The sequence below is a fragment of the Bubalus kerabau genome, chromosome 19 (assembly GCF_029407905.1).
Source record: "Bubalus kerabau isolate K-KA32 ecotype Philippines breed swamp buffalo chromosome 19, PCC_UOA_SB_1v2, whole genome shotgun sequence".
In the NCBI taxonomy this organism is placed as follows: domain Eukaryota; kingdom Metazoa; phylum Chordata; class Mammalia; order Artiodactyla; family Bovidae; genus Bubalus; species Bubalus kerabau.
Genome location: NC_073642.1, coordinates 34,332,713 through 34,356,950, shown reverse-complemented (window position 1 = coordinate 34,356,950; position 24,238 = coordinate 34,332,713). Strand labels below are relative to the sequence as shown.

Below are 24,238 nucleotides of genomic sequence, written 5' to 3'. Positions count from 1 at the left end.
TACAGGAGATCATCAGGTGCAACCCTTTAGTACAGATAAGAGGGGGAACCAAGGACAAGGGGAGAACTTGTCCAAAGTCAGGAGCCAGTCTGTCCCTGGAAACTGGATCTCCCATGCCAGTGCCACCTATTCTGGATAAACAAGCCGGAAGAGGGAGGTTTGCAATATGTGATGACTCTAGGTTCAGGTGGGTAATGCTTTCGCTCAAGGACAGCTTTGTGAGGGTGGGGACTCAGGCCCCTTGAGGAGAGCATAGGGCTTATCTGGAAGGTCAAGGCTTTGCCTCTGCATGAGGTAGGTATAGCTTCTTGCTTGATAGAGCCCACAAAAGCCGCTGTGGGTCAGAAAGGGAAAGAGGTCTCAGGGGAGGCCCATCCTGGCCCCTGGTCCCTTGAGCCTTTAGCAGCTATGGCTATCAGCCGGGCCACCCTACCAAGTGGCCCCTGATGTTGAGACAGCCACTGTGGTCACTTGCTTTCTCCTGGTCCTGCCCTTCCCTAGGCCTCTCAGCCCCTAGTGCTGATTCAGTCTCCCCAGCCACCTTCCAGGGAGGCCCCTTTTCCATTGCATCCACCTCTTGATCCACCCTACAACAAGGAAGTGGCATTCACACCAGGCCTGAGTGATCCCGAAGCCCATGTCCTCTCCACCTGGTCTCCCTGCCTCCCCGATGTCCTTAGGTGCCGGTTCCTGTTGGTGCCACCACTAGGCGTCCTCACCAGTGACCACTCGTCCACAGCCTCTTTCAGAGGATGCTCACTCCCCCAAGGGCCTGGCAGGAATTCCCAGCTCCCAGTGGGGATAGTGATGATAAGACTGAAGATGGGCTCCTAAAGCAGGAGGGCCAGCCTCTGCAGAGCCACCCAGAGGTGCTGCCAGCAAGGGAAGCTGCTGTCAGTGAGCTCAGCCTGAGCACCTGCTCTGCAGGAAGTTGAAGGGGACTTTGCTGGATATCTGCCTTTAATCTTGGCTTCCTGTTTTCTGCCCTGGGGGACCGCCCAGACCTCTGAGTTTCAAACTATTTCACACCAGCTTCTCTAAACTGTCATCTCAAAGTAGAGAGGCTGGGGGAGGGGAGGAAGCAGGGTGGAGGGAGGAGAGGCCCTTCCTCTCCCAGCAGATCCCGGGAGCAGAGCTCATTCTACCCATAAATTTGCTTAAACTTGGGACTTCTAGTGATCAACCCAACTTTGCATTGAGCTAGTGTGGTGGTCTTGTGTCATCGAACGCAGCCAGAAATCCTGAGCCCTGTTCCCCACATCCAGGGGTCTCCAGCCTGCCCTCTTTTCTCCATTTTCCCAAGGTAGGAACAAGTAGCCCAGCCTGGCAAAGCTGGCACTTGAGCCTACCTGGCAGGGAAGGGGCTCCTCCTAAATTTCCCCCCATCCTAAAACCCGCAGATTTTTCTCTCATGAGTTCCTTCCCTAGAGTCTGCTGAAAGGGGAGGCTGTCTGGTGCCCAAGGCTTTGGAGGTCCTCAGACTGGAACCCCAGTACTGGGGGTCAGACTCTGGGAAAGTTCTTCAGGGTTGAGCCTCAGTGGCTTTGTCTTTAAAACATGGCTCCAAACGCCAACTTGACATCTCCCCATCTCATGGATGTCCTAACCTCAGCTTGTCCAAATTACAGCTCCTGAGCGCCACCCCCAGTCTGCCCCTCTCCCTGGCCCTCCCTACCTCAGCAGAGCACCAGCATTTCCCCGTGTTTCAGCTGTACTTGATGATCAGGTCCATTTTCCCCTGGGGCCTCTGCTCTCCCCAAACAGCCCCATCACCAAAACTGCCACATGGCTGTCCCTTGTCCGCTGGGGCCCAGGCCCATCATCAATGGCCCCACTGTACAAAGCCTCTGCACTGGTCTCTTGACTTTTGCTCAGTCGTGTTACTCCCCTACTTTAAAATCTATCATTGGGTTCACATTGCTCATATAATAAAATCCAAACTCATGTAATAAAACCTCTTCCCTACAACACCCTACTAAATCGGGCCCCTTCCTCTCATACAACCCTCCTCACTGGTCTTGTCACCTTGACCTTCTGGCTGTCCCTTAAGCTGTTGGGCCCTCTGTGTCTCTCCATCATCCCCAACCCACGCTCTCTCCTCCATCAAACATTCATTGCCCTTAAGCCAGTGTCAAATTATCCTGCTTATTTATTGATCCCACCAGGCAAGAACCAAGGTGGTCTCCTCACCCCTTCAACTCCTGCATCCAGAAGGGTGCCAAGCATTTAGTAGGTGCTCAGTAACTATTTGAGTGAGGGAATGAATGAACGAATGCTGTTGAACTTGGAAGTGAACTGGCTCTTCTGCCATAGGATAGCTCTGTGGGGCCCATGCATGTGTATTGATTTGCCTCCTGGGCCAGGATTCAGGGAAGTTAACAAATCTTTTTCATTTCTGCTCTGAAGAGGCGGAGCCAGGATGCAAATACAAGTTTATTTGACTCCAAAGTTCACACTCAGGCCACAGCCAACCCACGGGAAGAAGTCAAACATGATTGGCGGAAAGGAAGAGGGACTGGTGACGAAACTGGAATAAGGGATCCTCACAGCCTTTTCCCATTTTGCCAGCTGATTCAATCGGGGGAGGGGAGATGTCAGTCAGGTTGACCCTTCCCAAAGCTTTTGCAGAGCTGTTGAAGAGCTTTCCTTTAGGCTGAGGGGTGGCCCCATCCGGTCCCACTTTATCATTCCATCTTGACCTCAGAGGAAAGAAAGGGAAACCAACCAAATTGAGTGCCCTCCCCCACCTCCCCCACCCCAAGGCCTTTATCTTGCTGAATCTGCACCATCTCTCTCTCTTTTTATTTATTTTTTTTTGCACCATCTCTTGCAAGAGAGGTGCATTTTGAACTTGATCTTATGGAGGAGGAAACTGAGCTCAGAGACATTAAGTAACTAGACCAAGGTCATACAACTAGGAAGTGGTTCAGCTGAGATTTAACTTTACTGTGAGAACCCCAAATCCATGCTTTTTTTCCTATTACACCACAGCTGTCTCTAAGACTTACTGGACATCTCAAAGGGCAGTGGTGTGACTACACTTACTTCCCTCCTTGCAGGGCTGGCTTCTTACTGGAAACTGGCCCAGGGGTGCATTGGGTCAGAGGGCCATCCTGTGGTTTGTCCGGGGAGGCACACCCAACTCAGCTCTTGGCAATGTACAACCACACTGTCTTCTCAGCTGGCTCTCCCACAAGGCCCTTGACTGTCCCTCTCACTCCCGAATCCCTCACTTCTCTTGAATTTCACCTCCTGTACACCTCCTTTCCCCATCACAGAATGACCTTCTCCTGCGCCCATCCAACCCTCAACCTCCCTTCAGGACCCAGTCCCTAGGAAGTGCCCCGCCTCCCACCTACACTGGAGTCTCTGGTCTCTCCTCCATCCCGACCGCCCCCCTCTCACCCCCAACTCTACACTCCGCCCCCCCCCCCACACACACACACGCTCACTGTCTGCTCCTGAGCTCAGAGCCCATCACACCCTGTCCTTCATTAACAATAATATACAGGAAGAAATGAAACCTAGCTAAGGGCTGAGTAAGTGCCTGCCACTGCACACTAAGCACTTTAGGCATATTAACTCATTTCCTCCCCATGGAACCTTAAGAAGTTGGTGCTATTACTTTCCCCATTTGGTAAACTAGAGCACAGAGAGGTTAAGTAACTGTCCCAAGGTCACATAGTCACTGACAACTTCCTCATTGCCTCCAGGCTGAAAACAAAGTCCAAGAAAGTCCCATAAGGCCTTTTGGATCTCTGTGCTCTGTGGCTTGAGGGGACCCCATCTCCCACGACTTTACAGGACCTACCCTGCAAACTTGTAGCCATGCTAAGCCATTTACAGTTCCCAGAGCCGTCAGGGGGCTTCCCTGGTGGCTCAGACAGTAAAGAATCTGCCTGCAATGCAGGAGACCTGGGTTCCATCCCTGGGTTGGGAAGATGCCCTGGAGGAGGGCACGGCAACCCCTCTCCAGCATTCTTGCCTGGAGAATCCCCATGGACAGAGGAGTCTGGTGGGCTACAGTCCACAGGTCGCAAAGAGTCGACAAGACTGAGCACAGCGCAGCACAGAGATGTCAGTCAAGTGCTTTCACCTCTCCCGACCTTTGCCCATGCTTATTCCTTCTGCCTAAAGTCCCATCTCTATCAAGTCTCCCCGTTAGTCCTCCCCTCTTTTCTGCTTCCTGTGAGCCTTGTACACCACTCATTCACTTTTATCAATTATTTCCTAGCGCTTGTCTGTTGGCCTGTCGGCGCTGGGAACTCCTTGACAGCCACCAAGCGGCCCTGCGGATAGACTCCAGAACGGGGCCTGTCACATTGGCAGCGCCAGGAAATGCTTGTGAACGGATGAATGCTCCTGCGGGTGAGGGCCCCTGTGCACAAACAGATCCGAGCAGAGGGGCCGAGGCCTGGCCTCCGTCGCTCCTACACCGGGGAAGGCTTGGAGGTTGCTCTAAGGCGGGCTGGCCGGACCTCCCTGAGGGACCTTCGGGAGCCTCAACGCGGGCGGGCAGGCGGGGGCAAGGCGCGCGCGCGGACACACCCCCCGCAGTGTCCCCAGCGCCCGGCAGAGGGCGCTGCTCCGTCGGCCCACGCCCCGCCGCGCGCCCGGCCGGCTCCCTCGCGCAGGCGCGGTGCCGCGGGTGGAGGATCCGGGCCGCGCTTCCTCTCGCCAGGCCTGCGAGCTTCCTCCCAGCGGAGCCCAGGGCGAGCCGAGCTTGGCCGCTGCCGCCGCCGCCGCCGCAACCGCCGCCGCCCTCCCGGTCTCGCCCCACCCCGCACCCCGCGCGGAGGTCTTGCTGGGGTGGGGTCCGAGCGGGGCAGTCTCCCGGCCGCGCCGCCGTCGGGGCCAACCCCCCGGCCAGCGGTCCCTCCCGCCCCAGCCAGCCTGTGGCCGCCGGAGTCTCCGGGGCGTGGAACGCGGGGACCTTCTGCGGCGCCCCGAACCAGCGTCCGGGGCCGCCCCGGGCAGCCGGCGCGACGTCCCCGCATCGAGCCTCGGTGGCGGCGTTCGGAAGCGGAACTCTGCCGGGGCTGCGCCGGCTACATTGTTTCCTCCCCCCCCCGACTCCCTCCCGCCCCCTCTCCCCCGCCTTTCTTCCCTCCCCGACCCGGGCCGCGCGGCCATCCCCCTGCCTGTGTCTGGCCGTCCCTCCTCCCCCTCCTCTCGCACCCAGACCTCTTTGTACCTCACCACCCGGGGACCCCTGCGCCCCTCCCCTCCCCCCTGGCCGCATGGACCGTCCGGCAGGCCGCTGATGCTGCCCGCAGCGAGGTGGCCCGGACCGCAGTGCCCCGAGAGAGGTGAGTGCCTGGCGGGCCGGGAGAGGAGGTGGGCGTCCGGGTGCTTCCCGGAGGGAGGCGGGCGGAGGTCGCTCGTCCCGCTTCTCTTGCAGCTGCCGTGGCGTCCACACCCATCCCCCACCTCCCTTACCACCCCCCTCCTTCCCGGGTTCGAAATCTCCCGGGAGTCCCTGTCAGCCGGACTGGGAGGGGAGCGCACGAGGGAGGTACTGCCTTTCCAGCCCCACAGACTTGTCTCAGGCCACCCCTAGTCTGTCTTCCCCCCACCCGCTTTGTGGGTGCTGGCTGAAGCCTGGAGGGAGGGGGTCAGCATGGACCAGGGCCCTCGGAGAATGGGCGGTTTGCCATTCCCTGCCCCGGGCCTCCCTGCAGGTTCCTCGGCCTGCCTGGTTCTGACCCCTCCCTCATTCCCCCCGCGGAGGCCCTGCTGTCTCCAGGAAGCCCAGGGCCCAGCCACTTTCCTTGAGCCTCTGCCAGAGGTTGAGCCTGTCACCCTGAGCCTCCCAGAAGACTAGGCCTAAGCCAAGGGACCTCTGACCCTAGGGTGGGGAAACTGGGCAGGGCCTGTGTCTTGGGTGGAGGTGACACTGGGCATTATTAGGACCATGCCCCCACCTGCTGGCAGCCTTGTCAGCCCATTCTCCCAGGCTCCTCAGGGCCCAGGCCAGGTGTCAGGAAGGGGCGTGCCCAGCCATCAGATTCTTGAAGCTTAACTAGGGGTTCCTCTCCCCTCCCTTTCTGTAGACCAGGGAACTGAGGCTTAAAGGGGGAAGTTGCTGTCCCGGGCCTCTGGCAGAGTTAGGTTGTCGGTCCTCTCATTCCCCCCACTCTGCAGGGCTGGACTGCTATGAGCAGAGGGAAACGATACAGGTACCTTTATCCACGAGGGACATAAGCCCCCCAGCCTGGCCATGGGACCTTGTGGGGTGAGCACGTGCTCCCTTACAGAGGGCTGGAGAGAAGGGAGAGGGCTTCCGGCCTCAGCACTGCCTTGTCTGGGCTCAGGCAGCATCAGCCCTGCCTGTGGGGTTTCCCCTTGGTGTCTGAGGCTGGGTCCCACTCATGGGATGTGGCGAGTGCGTGGGGGCACCCGTGGAGTGTACCCCTGCTTCTGAGCTCAAGCAGTCCAGTGGGCTCTCCTGACTCAGCCCTCCTGTACACCTTTGGCTCAGCTAGTGACTAGGATCTGGAGGGAAAGACAAAAACCCTGTAGGGACCACACTACCGCCTTGGCATCAGAGCATTGTCAGAGTGGGGACACCCAGATGGTCTCTTCCAAGCTCCCCACACCCTAATGGTCCCAGTATCTTTCTTGGTAGGGGCCCCAGCAGGAACAGGGCGAAGGTGGAAGGAGGGAGATCGGGAGTGTGGCAGGATCCTCTTCCTCCTAGAGGTGTGGGGGTCCCCTGGAGGATACAGGGCCGTGTTTGGGGCCCCGGGGGCCACCGGCAGGTTTATCCTGCTCAGGTCTCTGCCCTTGATTGCTCTTGTTTCCGGTTGCCCTGACAGGCACAGTGGAGGGTTCACAAATGTGGTGGGTCTGTGAGGCTCCCCTCACCCAGCCCTAACTTCCTTTCCAACCCGAAGGCCTAGGGCTGAAACCTGACCTGGTTGGATGCCTGTGAGCTGTCAGGTGCGGCCCAGGGTCCCGAGGCCCTCGTAGAAAGGGTCTGGCTTCAGGAAGCGTGTGTGCAGGGATTCACTTTTTCTCTGGCGAGCTTGGTGTCTTCTTCCCTGCTCTTCTGTCTGCGTTGGACCTGGGACTGAGAAGGACCAAGAGAGGGTCTCCAGCATCACTGCAGAGGGTACGAGGCTCCTAGGGGTTGAACCATCCCAGAACAGACCAGAGTTCGGGCAGAGACAGGCCCAGGGCCCACAGTGTGACGTGGCTGCCCCCTGATCGTCCAAGACGGCTGAGGTCCACTTCTTGCCTCCATCTTTGGACCTTGGCTTCAAAGAAATAACCCAAAGGTGCTTGATCTGCGAAAGAGAAGGTAGGGAAGGACCCTCGTGTGTCTCAGGGGCTGTCCCAAATCAGAAAGGCCATCCCTTGATATCCCAGACACCAGGACCAGAGCTAGGGGACAGGCAGATCCCCAGAACGCAAAGCCTGAGTTGCTTACGAGAAAACTAAGTGTGTAGGTATGTAGTGTTAGGGTGCTTAATTTAGAAAGTAACAAAACAGCACTACAGACCATTTAGAAAACGAAAAACTCACCCACTGTTTCTTCCCCAGTGCTGTGGCTGTTAGTATCTTGGAGTTCCCAGCCCATCTTTCGCTGATCTTTTTTTCCTTCGTCGCTGTTGTCATTTGGGTGTATGTACCTTCACACCTTTTTTCATTTAATACTGTATCTGGGCATTTTCTCATGTTGCTACACAGTCTGTAACTCTGCCTCTAAAAAGCTATAGAATATTCCGGACAGCTCTGCCATAGCGGCGATACTGCAGCCCTGTTCCCAGGTTTGTGCTCTGTTGTTGCCGTCTGTCGCTGCTGTAACTGTTGTTACTACAGGCCCCCATAGCCGCCGAGGGTATCGGAGAGAGTAGGCAACTTGGCACCCAGCCCACAAGTGACTCCAGGCCCAGCTGTGCCATTGAGGCCGGGGTAGAGGGATCTTGGGCAGGTCATCCTTGGAGCCAGATCTCCTTTATATACACAACAGCAATCCCTACTTCAGAGGGGAGTGTGCGGACACTGAACTAACTAACCCAGGGACTGGAAGGTGCCTGGCACAGCCCCTGGCATCCACTAGATGCTCTGTAAGAAGGTAGGCGTTGTTGAGAGAGTGCCCACAGCCGGCTGCCTCGGCATGTGCAGAAGACGTCAGGGCCAGAGTTGGCTGATGGCTCACCTAACCGAGGGTGGTCTCTGCCCAGGGAGCCCTTCTGAAACCCTGTGTTCAGAGACTGCTCTGGCTGGTGTCCTGTCGCCCCTCTCTGCCTTCCACCCGCCCCATCACCATGTGGAAGATGGGCTATGGGTTGGTTTCTGGGGCCTGGCCCTACCCCTTCTTCTGTTCTTCCAGCATCAGAGCTGAATGAATGAGGCCTCTTCTCTGAAAGCCTGGCTGCCTCCTGTCCCTCAGCTTCAGCTACTTCCTAGGCCAGCCCCACGGTTCCCCTGTAGAGACAGGGACCTACTCCCTAGGAAAACTTGAGTACTGGGCAAGGAACTCCAGGCATCCTGAGCCTCAAGCCAGGGACAGCCATGCCGGCTGCATCCTCCCACCAAGCAGCTGAAGGAGGGAAGAAAGCCGGGGCCAGGGGCCACAGACTCCAGAGCCTCCCAGCTGGGAGCTGAAGGGAACATAGATGGTCCACAGATCACTGGGAAATCTCGGGTGTTGGCAGCCCTCTCTCTGGCAGGTGCTGCTCAGGTCTAACCTGAGTGTGTTCTGCTGTGACATCACTTGCTTTCTCTTGTTCTGCTTCTGTAGAACGGGGGTGGGGGTGTGCCTTCCTAGCGCCACCCCAGGGACACTAGGAGGAAACCAGTCTCAGATCGGCACCCCCGGGGCCTATGAGACCATAGCCCAGATGACCAGCATGGCTCAGGAACAACCTAGGCAGAGAGTCCTTCCCAAGGTAGCTCCTTCAATGCAGAGGGCTCCCCGGTGCCTGACCTCAGGCTCCGGCCACCAGACTTTTGCCTTTGGAGTGTCTGCCTCCTGCCTGGTCTTGGCGCAGGGGAAGTGGGCATTACAGCTGCCCTCCTGTCCCACAGCCCGGGCTGGGATGAGGTCACAGGGTGCGGTCCTCTCCACGATGCTGGCCTGGCTGGGGTGAGCACTTTGGGTGTTTCTCAGTGCCCCCGTTTCTTGGTTGGGGACAGGATGGGTGGAGGAGCAGGCCACCCCTCCATCCCAGGCAGGGAGCACCGCCTCCCCTCCTCCTCTCCTCTGGGTCCCTTCATCCAAGGGCTGGAAATAGAATCCGCTAAGTAATGATTAAAGTCAAATTCAGACCTAAAAATAAAGAGCTGGTGAGGAAGAGCTAGTGTGCTCCCTGCGTGGCTTAGGGGAGAAGCAAGCAGGGCAAGGCTGGCTGCAGAGGGCCAAGCCCTTCTTCCCAGGAGAGGCCAGAGCCCGCTGCGGGACCAGGAGTACTCCACTAATTGGGGGAGGGTCCCTGGCTTCAGGCATACTGCAGCCCATACCAGTCAGGGCCATAGTGGCAGAACCAGGGAGAGAAATCCCATTTTTCCCATGGGCAAACTGAGGCCCAGGAGGGCCAAGTGGTTTGTCCAGTGACTGTCCAGGAGCTCCCCTTGGCAGGCCCCGGGAAGCTGGGGGCCCCCCTGTGCAGCCCAGCTCACCCTTCTGCCTGCTCAGTTTCTCTTCCTGGTTTTGAGGTCCTGTGATGAACGTGGCTTCTCATCACACACCAGCTCTGAACGCCTCGGTGGGGCTGGGCCTCCAACCGCAGCTTCCCTCCGCCTCCCCCTCCCCTTCCGTGCCCTGGGCCTCCAGACACAAAAGAGAGGCTGCCTGGCGCACCCCACACCCCCGCCGGTCTGCTCTCCACATGATTGGAAACCCTGCCGGTGGGTGAAGACCTGGGTGTCACCTGACACCTGCACCCCCTGGCTGCTGCTTCTCAGCCCAACATCTCCTCCTCACCCAGGCCCGGACATCTGTGGGCCTGGCCCGTGCTGGCCATGCCACAGGGGAGTGGAGGGGAGAGGGAACCCTCAGAGCCCCCTGCCAACCAGTAGAGGAGCCCAGGCTCAGAGAGGAGTCAGCTGGGGGAGGCCTGTGGTTCCAACTTCCTGGCAGGGCTGGGGGGAGCTCAGAAGCTGGGGATCTGCGTAGGCTGGAGCAGCCAGGAGGACTTCCTGGAGGGGCAGGGCCATGAAAATCAAGAAGCATTTGAGAAAGAGGTGGGTGGGGGCAGAGGTCCTTGGCCGGAGCCCTTACTCTCTAGGGCTGCTGACTTCTCGAGCTACTGTGTGGCCCTGGACAAACTCTTGGCCTATCTCTGCAAGGCAGGGTATGGCACAGATGTAACCCGTGCTTCCCAGAACAGGAGGGCCGGCCGGTCCCCCCTCAGCTGCCCTCCCGCACCTGTCTGTCCAGGACGTCATCGGTCCTGCCCAAGGAGAGGGTGGAGGGTTTGCTGACCAAGTTCAGACAGGCCTGAACTCAAACCCTCACTCTCCTCCTTGGAAGCTGGGTGATCGTCCTTAGCTGGGCGCCTCCTCTGTCAAGCAGATAAGGGGTTTTCTGAGGGTGAAGTAACGAGGGTAGGCTTGGGTCAGTAGGCTCTCGCTCTGTGCTTTCACTTTTACAGTCCATCCCGTGGGGGAGGGTGTTGGTAGCCCTTCTTCTCCTTCCCCTGGGCAGCATGGCTGTATGTTCTCTGAGACAGGGAGACCAGAGACGGGAATCTGGGGGTCAAAGTTCTAGGCCACTCACCGGCCACTGGGCCACAGTCTCCCCACCTGTAAGATAGGACTAGGGGACTTTGGGGTGAGGGACAAGGATAGTCTGGTTTTCAAGGGTTCGTTGGAGACCAGTGCTGAGAGGCCATATGTAAATGTAGTCAAATGAAGATGCAAAGACCACAGGCTGTGCCGAGGGGTGTGGTGGAACTGAGGTCTGGGTTAGGGCCCTGGGGAGCCCTGGAGTCCCCCCTGCCCAGCGCATGTAGGTAATTAGGCTCCTGAGCGGTAATTAGAAACCTTTCTGGGCCAGGAGTGACAGCCTCCAGCCGCAGCAGTGCCTGGGGGAGGAGGCACCCCATTAGGCTCCTCTCCTCCAGCCCCCGCCTCTCCCAAACCGCTAGACGGGATTTCCGGTCCCACTGAGCCACTGGGGGACAGGAAAAAAGCCTGTGAGTTGCTGTAGTTTGGTTTTTAACATTTTTTAGCCATTCGTCTCACCCCTCCCTTTAGGACGGGGGTGCTGAAGGCTGAGGGAGCCCTGGGGTGGGGGGTGGACCGCACACACCAGAGGCAAAGTGAGTGGGACCCTCCTTCCAGTCCTCTCCTGACCCCCAGGGAGGTTCAGGCCTCTCCAGGGGTCTTGTGCCCAGTTCTGCTGCTGCCCGGCCCTGAGACATTTTGTGTAGTGGGTATGCTGAGGGCTCTGGGACCACCCATCCAGCTTAGTGGGAACCAGCCCCTACCCCCGCCCTGGTGTGTGGCCAGGGGCATCACAATGCCGTCAGCCTGGGTGCCCCTTGCAAAACCAGAGGCGGGGCTGATTGTGCAGCTGCCAAACCAGCTCAGCTGCTGGCGTGCCCCGCCCTCCTCAGGTGCTGTCCTTTGCTGGGGTGGGGGTGGGGGGTGGGGGGTCGTGCCCAGTCAGAACACTGCTGCTTGTGTCTGCCCGGTACCTGTCAGCGGCTTCCAAACTGCCTGGGTTCAGAGCCCCTGTAGACCCCACCCCGCACTTCTTCATTCTCAGCTAACCCTCTGCGTACCACGGTTTGAAATCGGAATCCTGGCCTGATCTAGCAGTCGCTTCTACCTGAGATCACCTGAGATCCTCCCAGTCCCCCGCTAACACCACCCCCCCACACTCCGCTTCCCCAATGGCCCCGCCCCCTGTCTCTCTCGCTGCTGAGGCATCGCTTGCACACCTGGCCGTCATTGACTGACCACCTGGCAGCTCGGAGATCAGCAGCAGGGCTGGGCACCAGGGAGAGAAGCCGAGTAGCATTCTTGGCGTCACAAGGGCAGGACCCTCCTGGGCCCTTCCCCCTCCTGTCCATACTGACCCACCACACATGGGGCTGGGCACACAGGGAGGCTCTTGAAACAATGGCTCAAAGAATGAGAGGGCAAGGTGGACTGGCTTGTTGCCTCCACTGGGCTGCCCCCACCCTGCAGCGGCTCCAGCCGGGTCCTATGGCTGGACCAGAGTCTCTGGGGACCGTGGCCCCCGAGTCCCCCCCAGGTCTCCTGTGCACTTCCCTTTTCAGTGGGTATTTTTAGCTGGGTGTAAACAGTTACTGAAGGCTCCCACGCCCCACTAGGCAGTGGAGTTTTGGTGAGGGGGGCAGGGCAGGAGCCCCTTGACCTACTCTGGCCCTCAGCACGTGCTTGGCTCTGGGGTCTACAGCTGCCCCAAAGCAGGAAGAGGGCAGCTTCTGGGCTTCGCCCCTCCCTGGCAGCCTGGGCTCCCAAGAAAGCCTGCCTGAGGCTGCGGCCACTGACCTCAGCGCTTGGGCACAATGCCCAGCCTGTTCCCGGGACCCCAGCACAAGGACTGCTGGGAGCAGGGTTTGGGGCAGGAAGTAGGAGTGAAAGCCCCCTGTCCCCCAGCTCTGTGGGGGTGGGGTGGCAGCTGCTGTCCTTTTGGGGTTAAAGATAGTCTTGTCGGTTATGGGACCAGTGTGGTGCAGCCAGCCTAGCTTCCCCCTGTTGTTTGTTGGTTCATTCATTCATTCAGTACTCAATCACGGCCCAGCCGCTCTGGGCCTGGCCCCTGCTAGGACGTGAGTCAGCCTGGCTTTACTCCTGCAGGGCTCCCAGGCCAGGGTCGGGGAGGTTCTCACTGGACCATGAGACGTGAGAGGCTCTGGAGGCCTAGAGCAGCCAGCCACCACAGCCAGGTGACCATGGAAGACTCCTGGCATGAGTCAGTTTCCAAAAGTTGTTTATTTTCTTACTAATCGCAATTTTTGCTTTTTTTCTTGTTTTTTAATTCACTAAGTCATGTCTGACTCTCTTTCGACCCCATGGACTGTAGTCTGCCAGGCTCCTTTGTTCATGGGATTTAGATTCTCCAGGCAAGAATACTGGAGTGGGTTGCCAATTCCTCCACCAGGGGGTCTTCCCGATCCAGGGGTTGGACCATATCTCTTGTGTTTCCTGCACTGGCAGGTGGATTCTGTACCACTGAGCCACCTGGGAAACTCAGTCGTAATTTTTAGAGGGGAGGTAATAGATACATGTATGGATGTGAGAGTTGGACTGTGAAGAAGGCTGAGCACCGAAGAATTGATGCTTTTGAACTGTGGTGTTGGAGAAGACTCTTGAGAGTCCCTTGGACTGCAAGGAGATCCAACCAGTCCATTCTAAAGGAGATCAGTCCTGGGTGTTCATTGGAAGGACTGATGCTGAAGCTGAAACTCCAATACTTTGGCCACCTCATGCGAAGAGTTGACTCATTGGAAAAGACTCTGATGCTGGGAGGGATTGGGGGCAGGAAGAGAAAGGGACGACATAGGATGAGATGGCTGGATGGCATCACCGACTCGTTGGACATGAGTTTGAGTGAACTCCAGGAGTTGGTGATGGACAGGGAGGCCTGGCGTGCTATGACTCATGGGGTCGCAGAGTCGGACACGACTGAGCGACTGAACTGAACTGAATAGATACATGGGCTTCCCTTGTGGCTCAGCTGAAAGAATTCACCTGCAATGCGGGAGACCTTGGTTCGATCCCTGGGTTGAGAATATCCCTTGGAGAAGGGAAAGGCTACCCACTCCAGTGTTCTGGCCTGGAGAATTCCGTGGGCTGTATAGTCCATGGGGTCCCAAAGAGTCAGATAGGACAGACAAGTGACTTTAACTCACTCAATAGATACATGTTGTTAAGAAAACAAATTAAAGAACAGACAGCAGATATACAATGAAAAGGAAGTTGCCCTGAACTTGATCCTCACTCCTCCTTCCCCCTCCCAGAGATAGATAACCTCTGTTATCAGCTTCTTTTGTCTTTTAGCGATAATCTGTGCATTTCTGAGGTCAGGGATGAATGGTATGTCCTTTGGAAAAACAAGGATTGTAATATACCATGGATGATGTCCTGCATCTTGCTTTTTTTTTTTTCCTCCAGTCTTTGAGTTTTTCAGACCTACCAAAAAGCTGAAATAATAGCATAATAAATACCCATATGTGGGCTTCCCTGGTGGCTCAGATGGAAAAAGAATCTGCCTGCAGTGCAGGAGACGCGGGTTCAGTCCTTGGGTAGGGAAGATCCTCCGGAGGGTGTGGCAACACACTCCAGTTTTTTTGCCGGAAGAATCCCATGGACAAAGGAGCCTGGCAGGCTGCAGTCCATGGGGTCGCAGAGAATCGGACACAACTGAAGCGACTTAACACACACACACAAATACCCATATATACTTCACCCAGATGCACCGGATTTTAACACTTCGCCACATTTGCGTTACCTCTTCTTTTGTGTACTAGACATATGTATATACTTTGTTTTTTTGCCAATTTGAGTGTGAGTTTGCAGGCATCATACCTTCCTCTTCTAAGTATTTTAGCACAGATCTATTATATAATCACAGTACCATGATCACAGTTAAGAAAATTAACGTTAATTCCATCATATTATCTAACGTTTTCATTTTTCGAGGTTGTCCCCAAGTGACCTTTATAGCTATTTTTTCCCTCTGATCCAGAATCTGATTCAGAATCACTCATTGAGTCTTGCTGTCGTGTGTCTTTTCTTTCTTTTTCAGCTTTATTGAGATATAATTTCTATTTAGTGTTATGTGAATTTGAGTAGTGTGCAATGTGAAGATTTGATACAGATGTATGTTGTGATACGATTACCACAGTAAGGTTACCCCCTAACACACCCCTCACCTCCCATAATTACCATTTTGTTGTGTCCTGTTTCTTTGGTGTCCTGCTTAATCCAGAACATTGCCCAGCCTGTGCTTGTTTGTTTTGTCTTTAATGACCTTGACTCAAGGCAGGCCGGATATCTGGGCTCCCTAATTGGAGTCAGGTTAAGCGGCTCTGCGGCCGTGGCACAGAGGATGCCATGCCCTGCTCAGGGCGGGAGGCACTCTGTATGCTCCTCTCCTCATTGGTGCCGCTTCGTTTGATCCCTTGGTGAACGAGGCATGGGCCACATCTCGCTGTGCTGGAAGTGCTGTTTCCTCTCTCTGGTTAGTCTGGAGCGTGGTCCCCAGATGCCATGTCGCTGTCCTGCACCCCTAGCAACATGTCCTTCATGATCTGAGCTGGTTATTTGCCATTTCTACTTACTCTCTCACGGGGAGGCTTCTGTTTCAACACCTTGAGATCTGTCTTGGCCCTGTCTCAGCTGGCCTTTTTCCCTTTTGGGGATATCTGGTCATTTATTTACTTGGTTCCTCATTAATGGACATAAAATCTGTCTCCCAGCCTCTTGCTACACCCATCAGTGCTGCAGGGACTGTCCTGCTACATGTTTTTAGGCACCTGTGTAACCCCAAAGGTTGAGTGGAAGTTCCTTGGGTAGAGAATGGGGAGGGGTGGAGAGGGAATGCCAAGGCAGGGAGGCCGAGTCCTAGGAGCTGCAGGTGATAAAGGGATCTGGCTCACGTGCTGGAGAGCCAGTGAGTCCCAGAAAGCTCAAGGGACTTCCCCAAGGTCACAGAGCAAGTTGGCGACAGAGCAGGAACTGGACTGCGAGCCCATGCCTCCCAGGACACTGTTCCTGCACTTCTTCCGCAAAGCTGCCTGAAACGAGGTTCAGATAACCCCGGCAGGGCCCCTCTGTGCCTGACCAAGGCTGGATCAGAGGCCATGGTTTTTAGTGGCCCCTCCCAGCCGCTGACTCTTGGCCTCTGACCTGGAGGGGGATAGCCCATCTGGACCCTCAGGGCCCTAAGGACAGGGTTGTCCTGGCCCCATGACTTTGCCAGGGAGGAGCCATCAGAGAGTATCTGCAGCTCCCTCCAGCAGGATATCTGTGTGAAGAAAGCAGGCTTCAGAGCAGCCCTGGAAGCTGCAAGGTTGTCACCAATCCATTGTACAGGTGGGAAAACTGAGTCCTGAAGCCATAGCCAGTAGAGCAAGGGGAAGGCTAGCTCACACCTCTCCTTTCCTGATTGTCCTCTCCAAAGCCAGACCCTCGAGGAAGCCCCCCTGACCTCTCTGGGCTCGCCCGTCCCCCTGAGCACTGCTCGCTTCTCCCTGTTCCCTTGCACTCTCTTCTCTAGGCCAGGGTGGTCCCAGCCTGCCGGCAACCCCGTAGACATGTGTGGGCACGTTAGGCAGAGGGCACCAGGCATGGGGGTGGGACGGCCTGCTGGCTCAGGCCTCTGACACCTGTGTGAGGCAGGATGCTCACTGGAGTGTAGCCTCAGGTAAGGCCACTTGCCTCTTGGCCTAGCTTGGCATCCTCACCTGTAAAATGGGAATAATAATAGCCTTTCTCTCAGTTGTTAAGAGGATTTGATGAGCCATAATGTGTCAAGGACAGCCTGGCACAGAGTAAGTGCTCAGCCAACATGGCCTATTATTATTTTTATTATTATCCTCAAGTCAGTGGGGAGGCGGCAGCGGCAGCTGCAGGCCGGGGAGAGAGTGTTTGCAAACTGACAGCCGAGAGGGTGACTAACGGTGCCTCAGCCTCCGCGCCCTCTATGGAGGGCGGGGGAGACATGGGGATGCGGAGGGCTGGCAGAGCCCCTGTGCAGAAGGGCTTGCAGGTTGAGGACCCAGCCAACCACAGAGCGACCCCGATTCAAGTTCCAGACCATCACCCCTAACTAGTGGTGTGCCTTAGGGCAAGTTGTTGCAAGCTCCTGAGCCTCGGTTTCCATTTCTATGAAATGGGGGCAAGAGGAGTTCGTGGCTCCCACAGGTGGTTCTCGGGAGCCCGAAGTTGCTTCCTGTGCTCATGGTGGCCCCGTCGTGTCAGTGTGTGTGTCTAGGGGGATCCGGTCTCCCTGCCCAGACGGCGAGGCTGCTGCGCTGGCCTTGGGACAGGAAGCACTGTGTGTTCCGGGCGGAAGGGAAGCCCTTCATCCCCAGGCGCAGGGGGTTGATGCCAGACACTTCCAAGTCTGGGGGCTCATTCCACTCCCTCCACAGCCTGCCTGGGGGTGTCCCATCCTGCCTTCGGAGTGCGAGATCCGAGGATCAGAAGGGTTGAGTTTCTCGCCTGTTGTGTACTCGTCAGAGCCTGGTCTGCCTGACCCTTGCCCCAGGAGTGGGGCCTGGAAGCGGTGGTGGTGGTTCCCCCGGCTCCTTCTGGTCGCCCAGACCACACGCCCCCCTGCTCAGGCCCCAGGTCCCATGGCCCTCAGAAGCCAAGCTTGTCTCCTCACCTGGAATTTGAAGCCCCACATCCCTGCAGGGTCTGTACCCTGCAGGCCCAGTACTCACCATCCCCTGCAGCGGACAACGGGGTGCTCAGACCATAGGATCTGTTTCCCACCCTCCCTCATGATGGGCTTCCAGCTGGGGTGCCCCTGCCTTTCCAAGCCCTGCAACCTTCCAGGCTCAGCTCCAGCGCTCCCTCCTCCAGGAAGCCCACCTGAGCTCTGCAGTCCTCACTCCCTTCACACCCCTAGGCACTTGCATTTAAATGTCTTCTTCCACTGCTCATGAATGTCAGCCAGGCCCCAGACCTTGTCCGTCACATGAATCAGCCTGGGAACAAGGCACATGGAGGCGTTTCTCTTCTGACACACCATAGGCATGGGAGAGCCACTGGCCCTGCCTAACCCTCAGATTGCTCATCTGTCAGCAAGGAACAGTAGTCCCATCCCTCTGCTTCCTGAGACAGGTGCACGGCAGCTCTGGGCTGTGTGTGGGAAGATGATGGTTGCAGAGGGAGTGCTGAGCTGGGGCCGCAGAGAGTGTGTGTGCAGGACGGGGCTGACTTGCTGCTCTGGGGGCATCAGGTTGGCTGGGGTCGCTTTCTTGGGGGAGTCCACTGTATTGAAGTCAGCATGTACACCAGAAACTACACCAGTCTCAGGGCACAGCTCGGTGAGTTGCCAGAGCTGAGCTCGCCACCTTCCAGTCAGCTAGCCGCCTCCTCCGAGGTCTCCATCCTGCCCTGGGAATCCCCTGATTCTGAACCTGATTCAGATGGGATCACACGGCGTGTGTGCTTCCTGCCTGGCGTCTTGGTCAGCACGATGCTTGGACACATGTCAGTGCTGGTCCATGGTGGGGGCTGGTTCACGGTTGCTGCTGTCCGTTGTTCTGTGAGTACACACAGCTTATCTCTCACTCCCGGCGAGCATCTGGGCAGTGCCCAGTGTGCACTTTGTTCAGACCAGGCTCCCGTGCGCTCTCCCGGGCCTGTCTGGGCAACACCTGCCCTGCCATCTCTCGGGTGTGTGCCCGGAAGTGGGGTGGCCAGGCCATGGAGCTGGCTTACATTTGATTTCAGAGATACTGCCTGGGCGAGTTTCTATAGGTGACAGAACTGAGAGGCCCACAGAGGACGAGTGACTTTCCCGAAATCCCAAGGACCTCAGTGACCTCAGCCGCCCTCAGTGACCACCCTCAGTGGTCCCTCGCAGACCGCTTAGCTGATATCCCGCCATGGGCTGGCAGGGCAGGTGCTACTCACCCGCTGTGATTTGTGGCCTCTGTTGGTCATTCTGTGGGCTTGTAAGGTCACAGTGGGCTCAGGGTTGGGGGTCCTCGGCCCTTCTCTCCTGCCCAGTGTCCGCAGCCTGCCAAGACTGGAAAGGGCAGCCCTTGCCCCAGACCCCAGCTCCAGAAGCCACTGGCATCTGTTCACATTGTTGTGGGGAGGGAGCAGGATCTCAGTGACAGAGGCGCCGTCTCTTCTCACAGCTTCCCCTCAGCCCCCACTTCTCCCCACAGCTCTCATGGTACCAAGTGACAGGTCGGCCTTCCTGTGACACGGGGACGCCAGATCTTCTAGGAAGATGTCGGCAATTCAGGTACTGTGGCGATGGGGGTCTGGTGTGGCGGGGGTCCCCATGCCACCATGGGGTGCCGAGAGGGAAGAGAGAATGCAGGTCGATGCGCTCCCCTTCTCCCCAGCCCTGGCTCTCAGCAAAGTAGAATTCAGATGCAGGCACTCAAGATGGGAGCCCAGGGGGTGAGACTCAGCTGGCAGGCGCCCAGCGCTCTGTGGAGGAGGGGCGCCTCACCCAGGCTCGTGGAGGCTAGGCAAGAGGCTGTGGCCTTGCAGGCGTGCAGGCAGGTGGGTGGGGGTTGCCCCAGCTGCGCCCGCCCACCTGCTGCCTGCCCTGCAGGCCGCCTGGCCATCCGGTACAGAGTGTATTGCCAAGTACAACTTCCACGGCACTGCTGAGCAAGACCTCCCCTTCTGCAAAGGAGACGTGCTCACCATTGTGGCTGTCACCAAGGTAACCAGGGACCTCACACCCCCACCCACCACCCACCTCTGGGTTTTTGCTCCCCTGCAGGGGTGGGTGAGCCTGAGAAAGTGTCTGGGCTCCCCTCTCCCTAGGACCCCAATTGGTACAAAGCCAAGAACAAGGTGGGCCGTGAGGGCATCATCCCAGCCAACTATGTCCAGAAGCGGGAGGGTGTGAAGGCAGGCACCAAGCTCAGCCTCATGCCGTGAGTACCTCCAAGGAGCGATCAGAAGCTCCAGTCTGGGAGGGAGGAGGATGGGAGCCCTGAGTCCCCAGGAAGAGAGTCAGTCAAAGCATGGAGGCAAGAGTAAGAGCTGGGATGTCCATGAGGGCCTCTCAAGAGGAAGGGCGTGGGTGCAGACCTCAGAGGGGATGAAGAGTGGGAAGCAGAGGATGAGGGCCTCAGTGCTTGTCTGAGCCACAAACCCCGGGGAGGCACCAGCCAGAGGGAGGGCCTTCAGGAAGTGGAACCCAGCACTGCCCTTGGGCTGCCACGACCCCAGGCTTGGCCTCCCTGCAGCTGGTTCCATGGCAAGATCACGCGGGAACAGGCAGAGCGGCTCCTGTGCCCACCAGAGACAGGCCTGTTCCTGGTGCGGGAGAGCACCAACTACCCCGGGGACTACACGCTGTGCGTGAGCTGTGATGGCAAGGTGGAGCACTACCGCATCATGTACCACGCCAGCAAGCTCAGCATCGATGAAGAGGTGTACTTTGAGAACCTCATGCAGCTGGTGGAGGTGAGCGGGGCCCCAGGGCCAGCTGGGTTCTGGCTGTAGCCCCACCACCACTGGCAGGGTGACCTTGGGCAGGTCCTGCGGCCTCGGCGAGCCTGCCTTTCCCTGCGCCTCCATAGAGCCCCTGTCATGTGCCGGGGTTTATCTCTGACCCCACAGTGCCTCCACATGGAGATGGCACCCCAGCATGTAGGCCAGGAAACAAAGGTTCAGAGCAGTTAAGGGACCTGCTGCTGGTCACACTGCTGTGATTTGGAGGTGCCAGGACTAGATCTAAGTCTTCTGATCCCAGAGCTAGCTTCCCTCCAGCCACTCAGAACTGTCTGTCCAACCATGTGTGTATAAGCATGTCTCCTCGAGCTCCACCTTGGTGGCCCCCGTGTCCGGCAGTTCCCAAGGCCGACTCTGCCCCAGGCAGCCTTCAGATGCCTCCTGCACCCACCCTCAGCACTGTCCCTGCCACTGGCCTGACTTGGGGCAGGGGTCCTCTGCACACCTGGCTAGAGGCTGAGTCAGGCCTGTTGGTGAGGCCAAGTGATAGCAACAGCTGGTGTCCGTCCAGCACCTGGGGTGTGGGGTGGCATGGGAGACAGGCTGTGTGTCTGGGCCTCCCTAACCCTGCTAGAAAATGGGGAGCCCTCCCTCCCCAAAGCAACTCGACTGGGTGGGACCAGCCTCTGCTGCCCTCTGGTGGTCAGATCAGAGTGGTGCACCGGTGGTGCACGGGCCGGTCCTGAGGGGCTGCCCTGCGCCCTGCAGCACTACACCTCAGACGCAGATGGCCTCTGTACTCGCCTCATCAAGCCAAAGGTCATGGAGGGCACCGTGGCCGCCCAGGATGAGTTCTTCCGCAGTGAGTGCCACGCCAACCCCCACCCCTCTCTTGCCCACCCGCCTCCTCCCCCACCCAGGCTTCCTGGCACGACCCCCATCCCAGAGGCTCTGGAGACCTCCAGAGAACCCACATGTCATAGTCCAGTCTTCCTCTGCTGCGACCCCTGCTCTGACTTAACCCCCGCTCCCTGACCACCACCTCCTGCCCCCCCTGTCACCTCCCACCCAGGCGGCTGGGCGCTGAACATGAAGGACCTGAAGCTGCTGCAGACCATAGGGAAGGGGGAGTTTGGAGGTGAGCCAGAGAGGGTGGGAGCCCTGGGAGGGGCTGGTGACTGCGGGGAGTCCAGGGAACAAGCCCCAGCTGTCTTCGCAGACGTGATGCTGGGTGACTACCGAGGGAACAAGGTTGCTGTGAAGTGCATTAAGAACGATGCCACTGCACAGGCCTTCCTGGCTGAAGCCTCCGTCATGACGTGAGCTGGGGCAGGGGTGGGTGGGGAGGTCGCCCTGGAGCCGGGAGGTGATGGGGAGGCTTGGCAGGCTCTGACCACCCTGTCCCGCTGTAGGCAACTCCGGCATAGCAACCTGGTACAGCTTCTGGGCGTGATCGTAGAGGAGAAGAGCGGGCTGTACATCGTTACTGAATACATGGCCAAGGTGTATGCCTGCCCCAAGCCCCCTGCCGTACCCTTGGGCCCATGCTCCCTCAGTCCCTGCTCTCCAACTGAGCTTTGAAGTCACTGGGGCTTGGCTTTTGTCCTGGCTCATCATTTATTCACTGGAGGTGACCAATGGCATGACCATGCCAGGTGACTATGGAAAAGCTGTGCCACCTCGCCAAACCTCAGGTCCTCGTCTGTGAAGGGAGGTAGTAACAAAGCTTTCCTCAGAGATTTATAAGAATTAAGAGACAATGCATGAAAATTGCTGAGTGCAGTGTCCAGCGTGTAGGATCTGATAATCTTTTAGAAGTGATGCCCTGACCTTTCCCCTGCCCCTTCGCTCTCCTCACACCTCCCGTGAGTGTCACCGTTTACCCAGCCCCAAGTACCCTGAGGTCTGGAGGGCAAGTCTAACCTATGGGGCCTGTCGGTCTGTCTGTCCTGCCCCAGGGGAGTCTAGTGGACTACCTGCGGTCTCGGGGTCGGTCGGTGCTGGGTGGAGACTGTCTTCTCAAGTTCTCACTGTAAGTGAAGCAACCTGATTGGGGGTGGGGGGAGCTGCCCTGCTACGGGACCCCTGCCTGAGGGGACGTGTGGGTGGCTCACCCCCAGAGATGTCTGTGAGGCCATGGAATACCTGGAGGGCAACAACTTTGTGCACCGGGATCTGGCTGCCCGCAACGTGCTAGTGTCTGAGGACAACGTGGCCAAGGTCAGCGACTTCGGCCTCACCAAGGAGGCCTCCAGCACCCAGGACACGGGCAAGCTGCCGGTCAAGTGGACAGCCCCCGAGGCCCTAAGAGAGAAGGTGGGCAGGCTTCTCCTCTGGGCCTGAGCAGTGGTGGATGGGGTTCCTGGTCACCCCCACCCCCAGTTCCCAGGATCTGACACCGCCTCTCCCATCCACATGGCAGAAATTCTCCACCAAGTCTGATGTGTGGAGTTTCGGGATCCTTCTCTGGGAAATCTACTCTTTCGGGCGAGTGCCTTATCCAAGAATTGTGAGTATGGGCGCTGGGGCTGAGACTGGGGCTTGGAGAAAGGGGAGGGTGGCAGGGTGGGGGCCCTCACTGGGCCCTGCCTCCCCTATCTGAGGCCTGGAAGCTGCAGACCTGCCCTGGGGTCCTCTCAGGCCACCCCCGGGACCTGGATCTGAGACAGAACTAGGGGTGTTGTGGAGAGGAGTGCTAAGTAGGGGTCCCCTCGGGGTCAGGCCTCGCACCGACTCACACCACCCCCACCTCCGCGCAGCCCCTGAAGGACGTCGTCCCGCGGGTGGAGAAGGGCTACAAGATGGATGCCCCCGACGGCTGCCCACCTGCAGTCTACGAGGTCATGAAGAACTGCTGGCACCTGGACGCCGCCACGCGGCCCTCCTTCCTGCAGCTCCGCGAGCAGCTCGAGCGCATCAAGACCCACGAGCTGCACCTGTGACTGCGGCCTCGCCCGGGCCGAGGGCCTGAGGGCCTGCGGGGACTGAGCCGGAGCGACTGCGGACCTCGCGGCCCCGCTGGCTGGGCCCAAGCCCGAACTGAGCCCAGCAGGAGGCCGCTGGGCCTCTTTCCTGTCCCAGCCCGCGCCCCCTCTGGCACCCGGAGACCCCGCCTAGGCCTGGCACCTTCTTTCATGGACCCACCTGTGGGGCTTTGGGAGCCCTGCCCTCGGGCCCGGATGGGAGGAGGCTGAAGAGCCGGGGGATAGACGCCCTACCGTGGTCAGGCTCCCCCTGGCCTCCCATCTCTCGCCTTCTTAGAGTTTTATTCCTTTTCTTTTTTTGAGATTTTTTTTTTCCGTGTGTTTATTTTTTATTATTTTTCAAGATAAGGAGAAAGAAAGTACCCAGCAAATGGGCATTTTACAAGAAGTACGAATCTTATTTTCCTGTCCTGCCCACGAGGGTTGGGGGGACCGGCCCCCCTCTAGGGCCCCATCGCCCCGGCCCTGTCCGCACCGTGTCCCGTGTCCGTGTCGCCTCGGTCGCCCGTGTCTGTGCTTGACCATGTTGCGGTGTTCGCATGCGCATGCGCCCGAGGCAGACGTCTGTCAGGGGCTTGGAGTCCGTGTGCCGCAGCCGCCCGCCCACCTGCCTTGTGAGATGGAATCGTAATAAACCGCTCCATGAGGACCCCGCTGCCCGGTCTCGGCGCTTCATCCGCCGAGCCTGCCTGTCCCACCCGGCCCCCCATCCCTGTGCCATCTTGTCCATCCCCCTGTCTCTTGTGAGTGAGGCTGTGCTTGCCCTGTGAGGGGGGCAGGGTGGGGAGCACTGCGGGGAGATGTAGCCACCGCCTTGTGTCAGCTGCACGAGCGAGTGTCCTGTGTCTGCCGTGAAGGAGTTCTCACCACCCACCTCCCGCAACATCCCGCTGCCGGGCAGGCCTGGCCCCGGGGCCGTCCTGGGCTTGGGTCCCGCCCGCCGGCATCCCAACTGCCTCTCCTGCCGTGTTGTTCAGGCCCACAGCACAGGGAGGGCTGGAGCATGGATGCGGGAGAAAGCCAGGCCTGACATGCCGGACATGGGCTCCCCTTGGTAGGAGGCAGGATAAACGTCTCGTGCCGATGAGACGTGACCGCTACGGGGAGGCTCTGAGCTGCTGGCCGTTCTCACAGCTCCCCGAGACCGGGCATCGCTGGCCCCGCCC

The 24,238-nt window shown here is 58.2% G+C and overlaps 1 protein-coding gene across 1 annotated transcript; it reads left to right on the top strand.

Annotated features, from left to right (window-relative positions):
• The first annotated feature begins 5,139 nt into the window (after positions 1 to 5,139).
• CSK (C-terminal Src kinase) lies at positions 5,140 to 23,725 on the top strand. Its single transcript, XM_055556015.1, has 13 exons — positions 5,140 to 5,309; positions 18,837 to 18,916; positions 19,235 to 19,348; positions 19,453 to 19,565; positions 19,881 to 20,100; positions 20,857 to 20,950; positions 21,161 to 21,226; positions 21,308 to 21,407; positions 21,501 to 21,591; positions 22,047 to 22,120; positions 22,209 to 22,404; positions 22,511 to 22,597; positions 22,848 to 23,725. The coding sequence occupies exons 2-13, from the start codon at positions 18,902 to 18,904 to the stop codon at positions 23,028 to 23,030; spliced, it is 1,353 nt and encodes a 450-aa protein (XP_055411990.1). The 5' UTR covers positions 5,140 to 5,309; positions 18,837 to 18,901; the 3' UTR covers positions 23,031 to 23,725.
• The last annotated feature ends 513 nt before the right edge of the window (positions 23,726 to 24,238 follow it).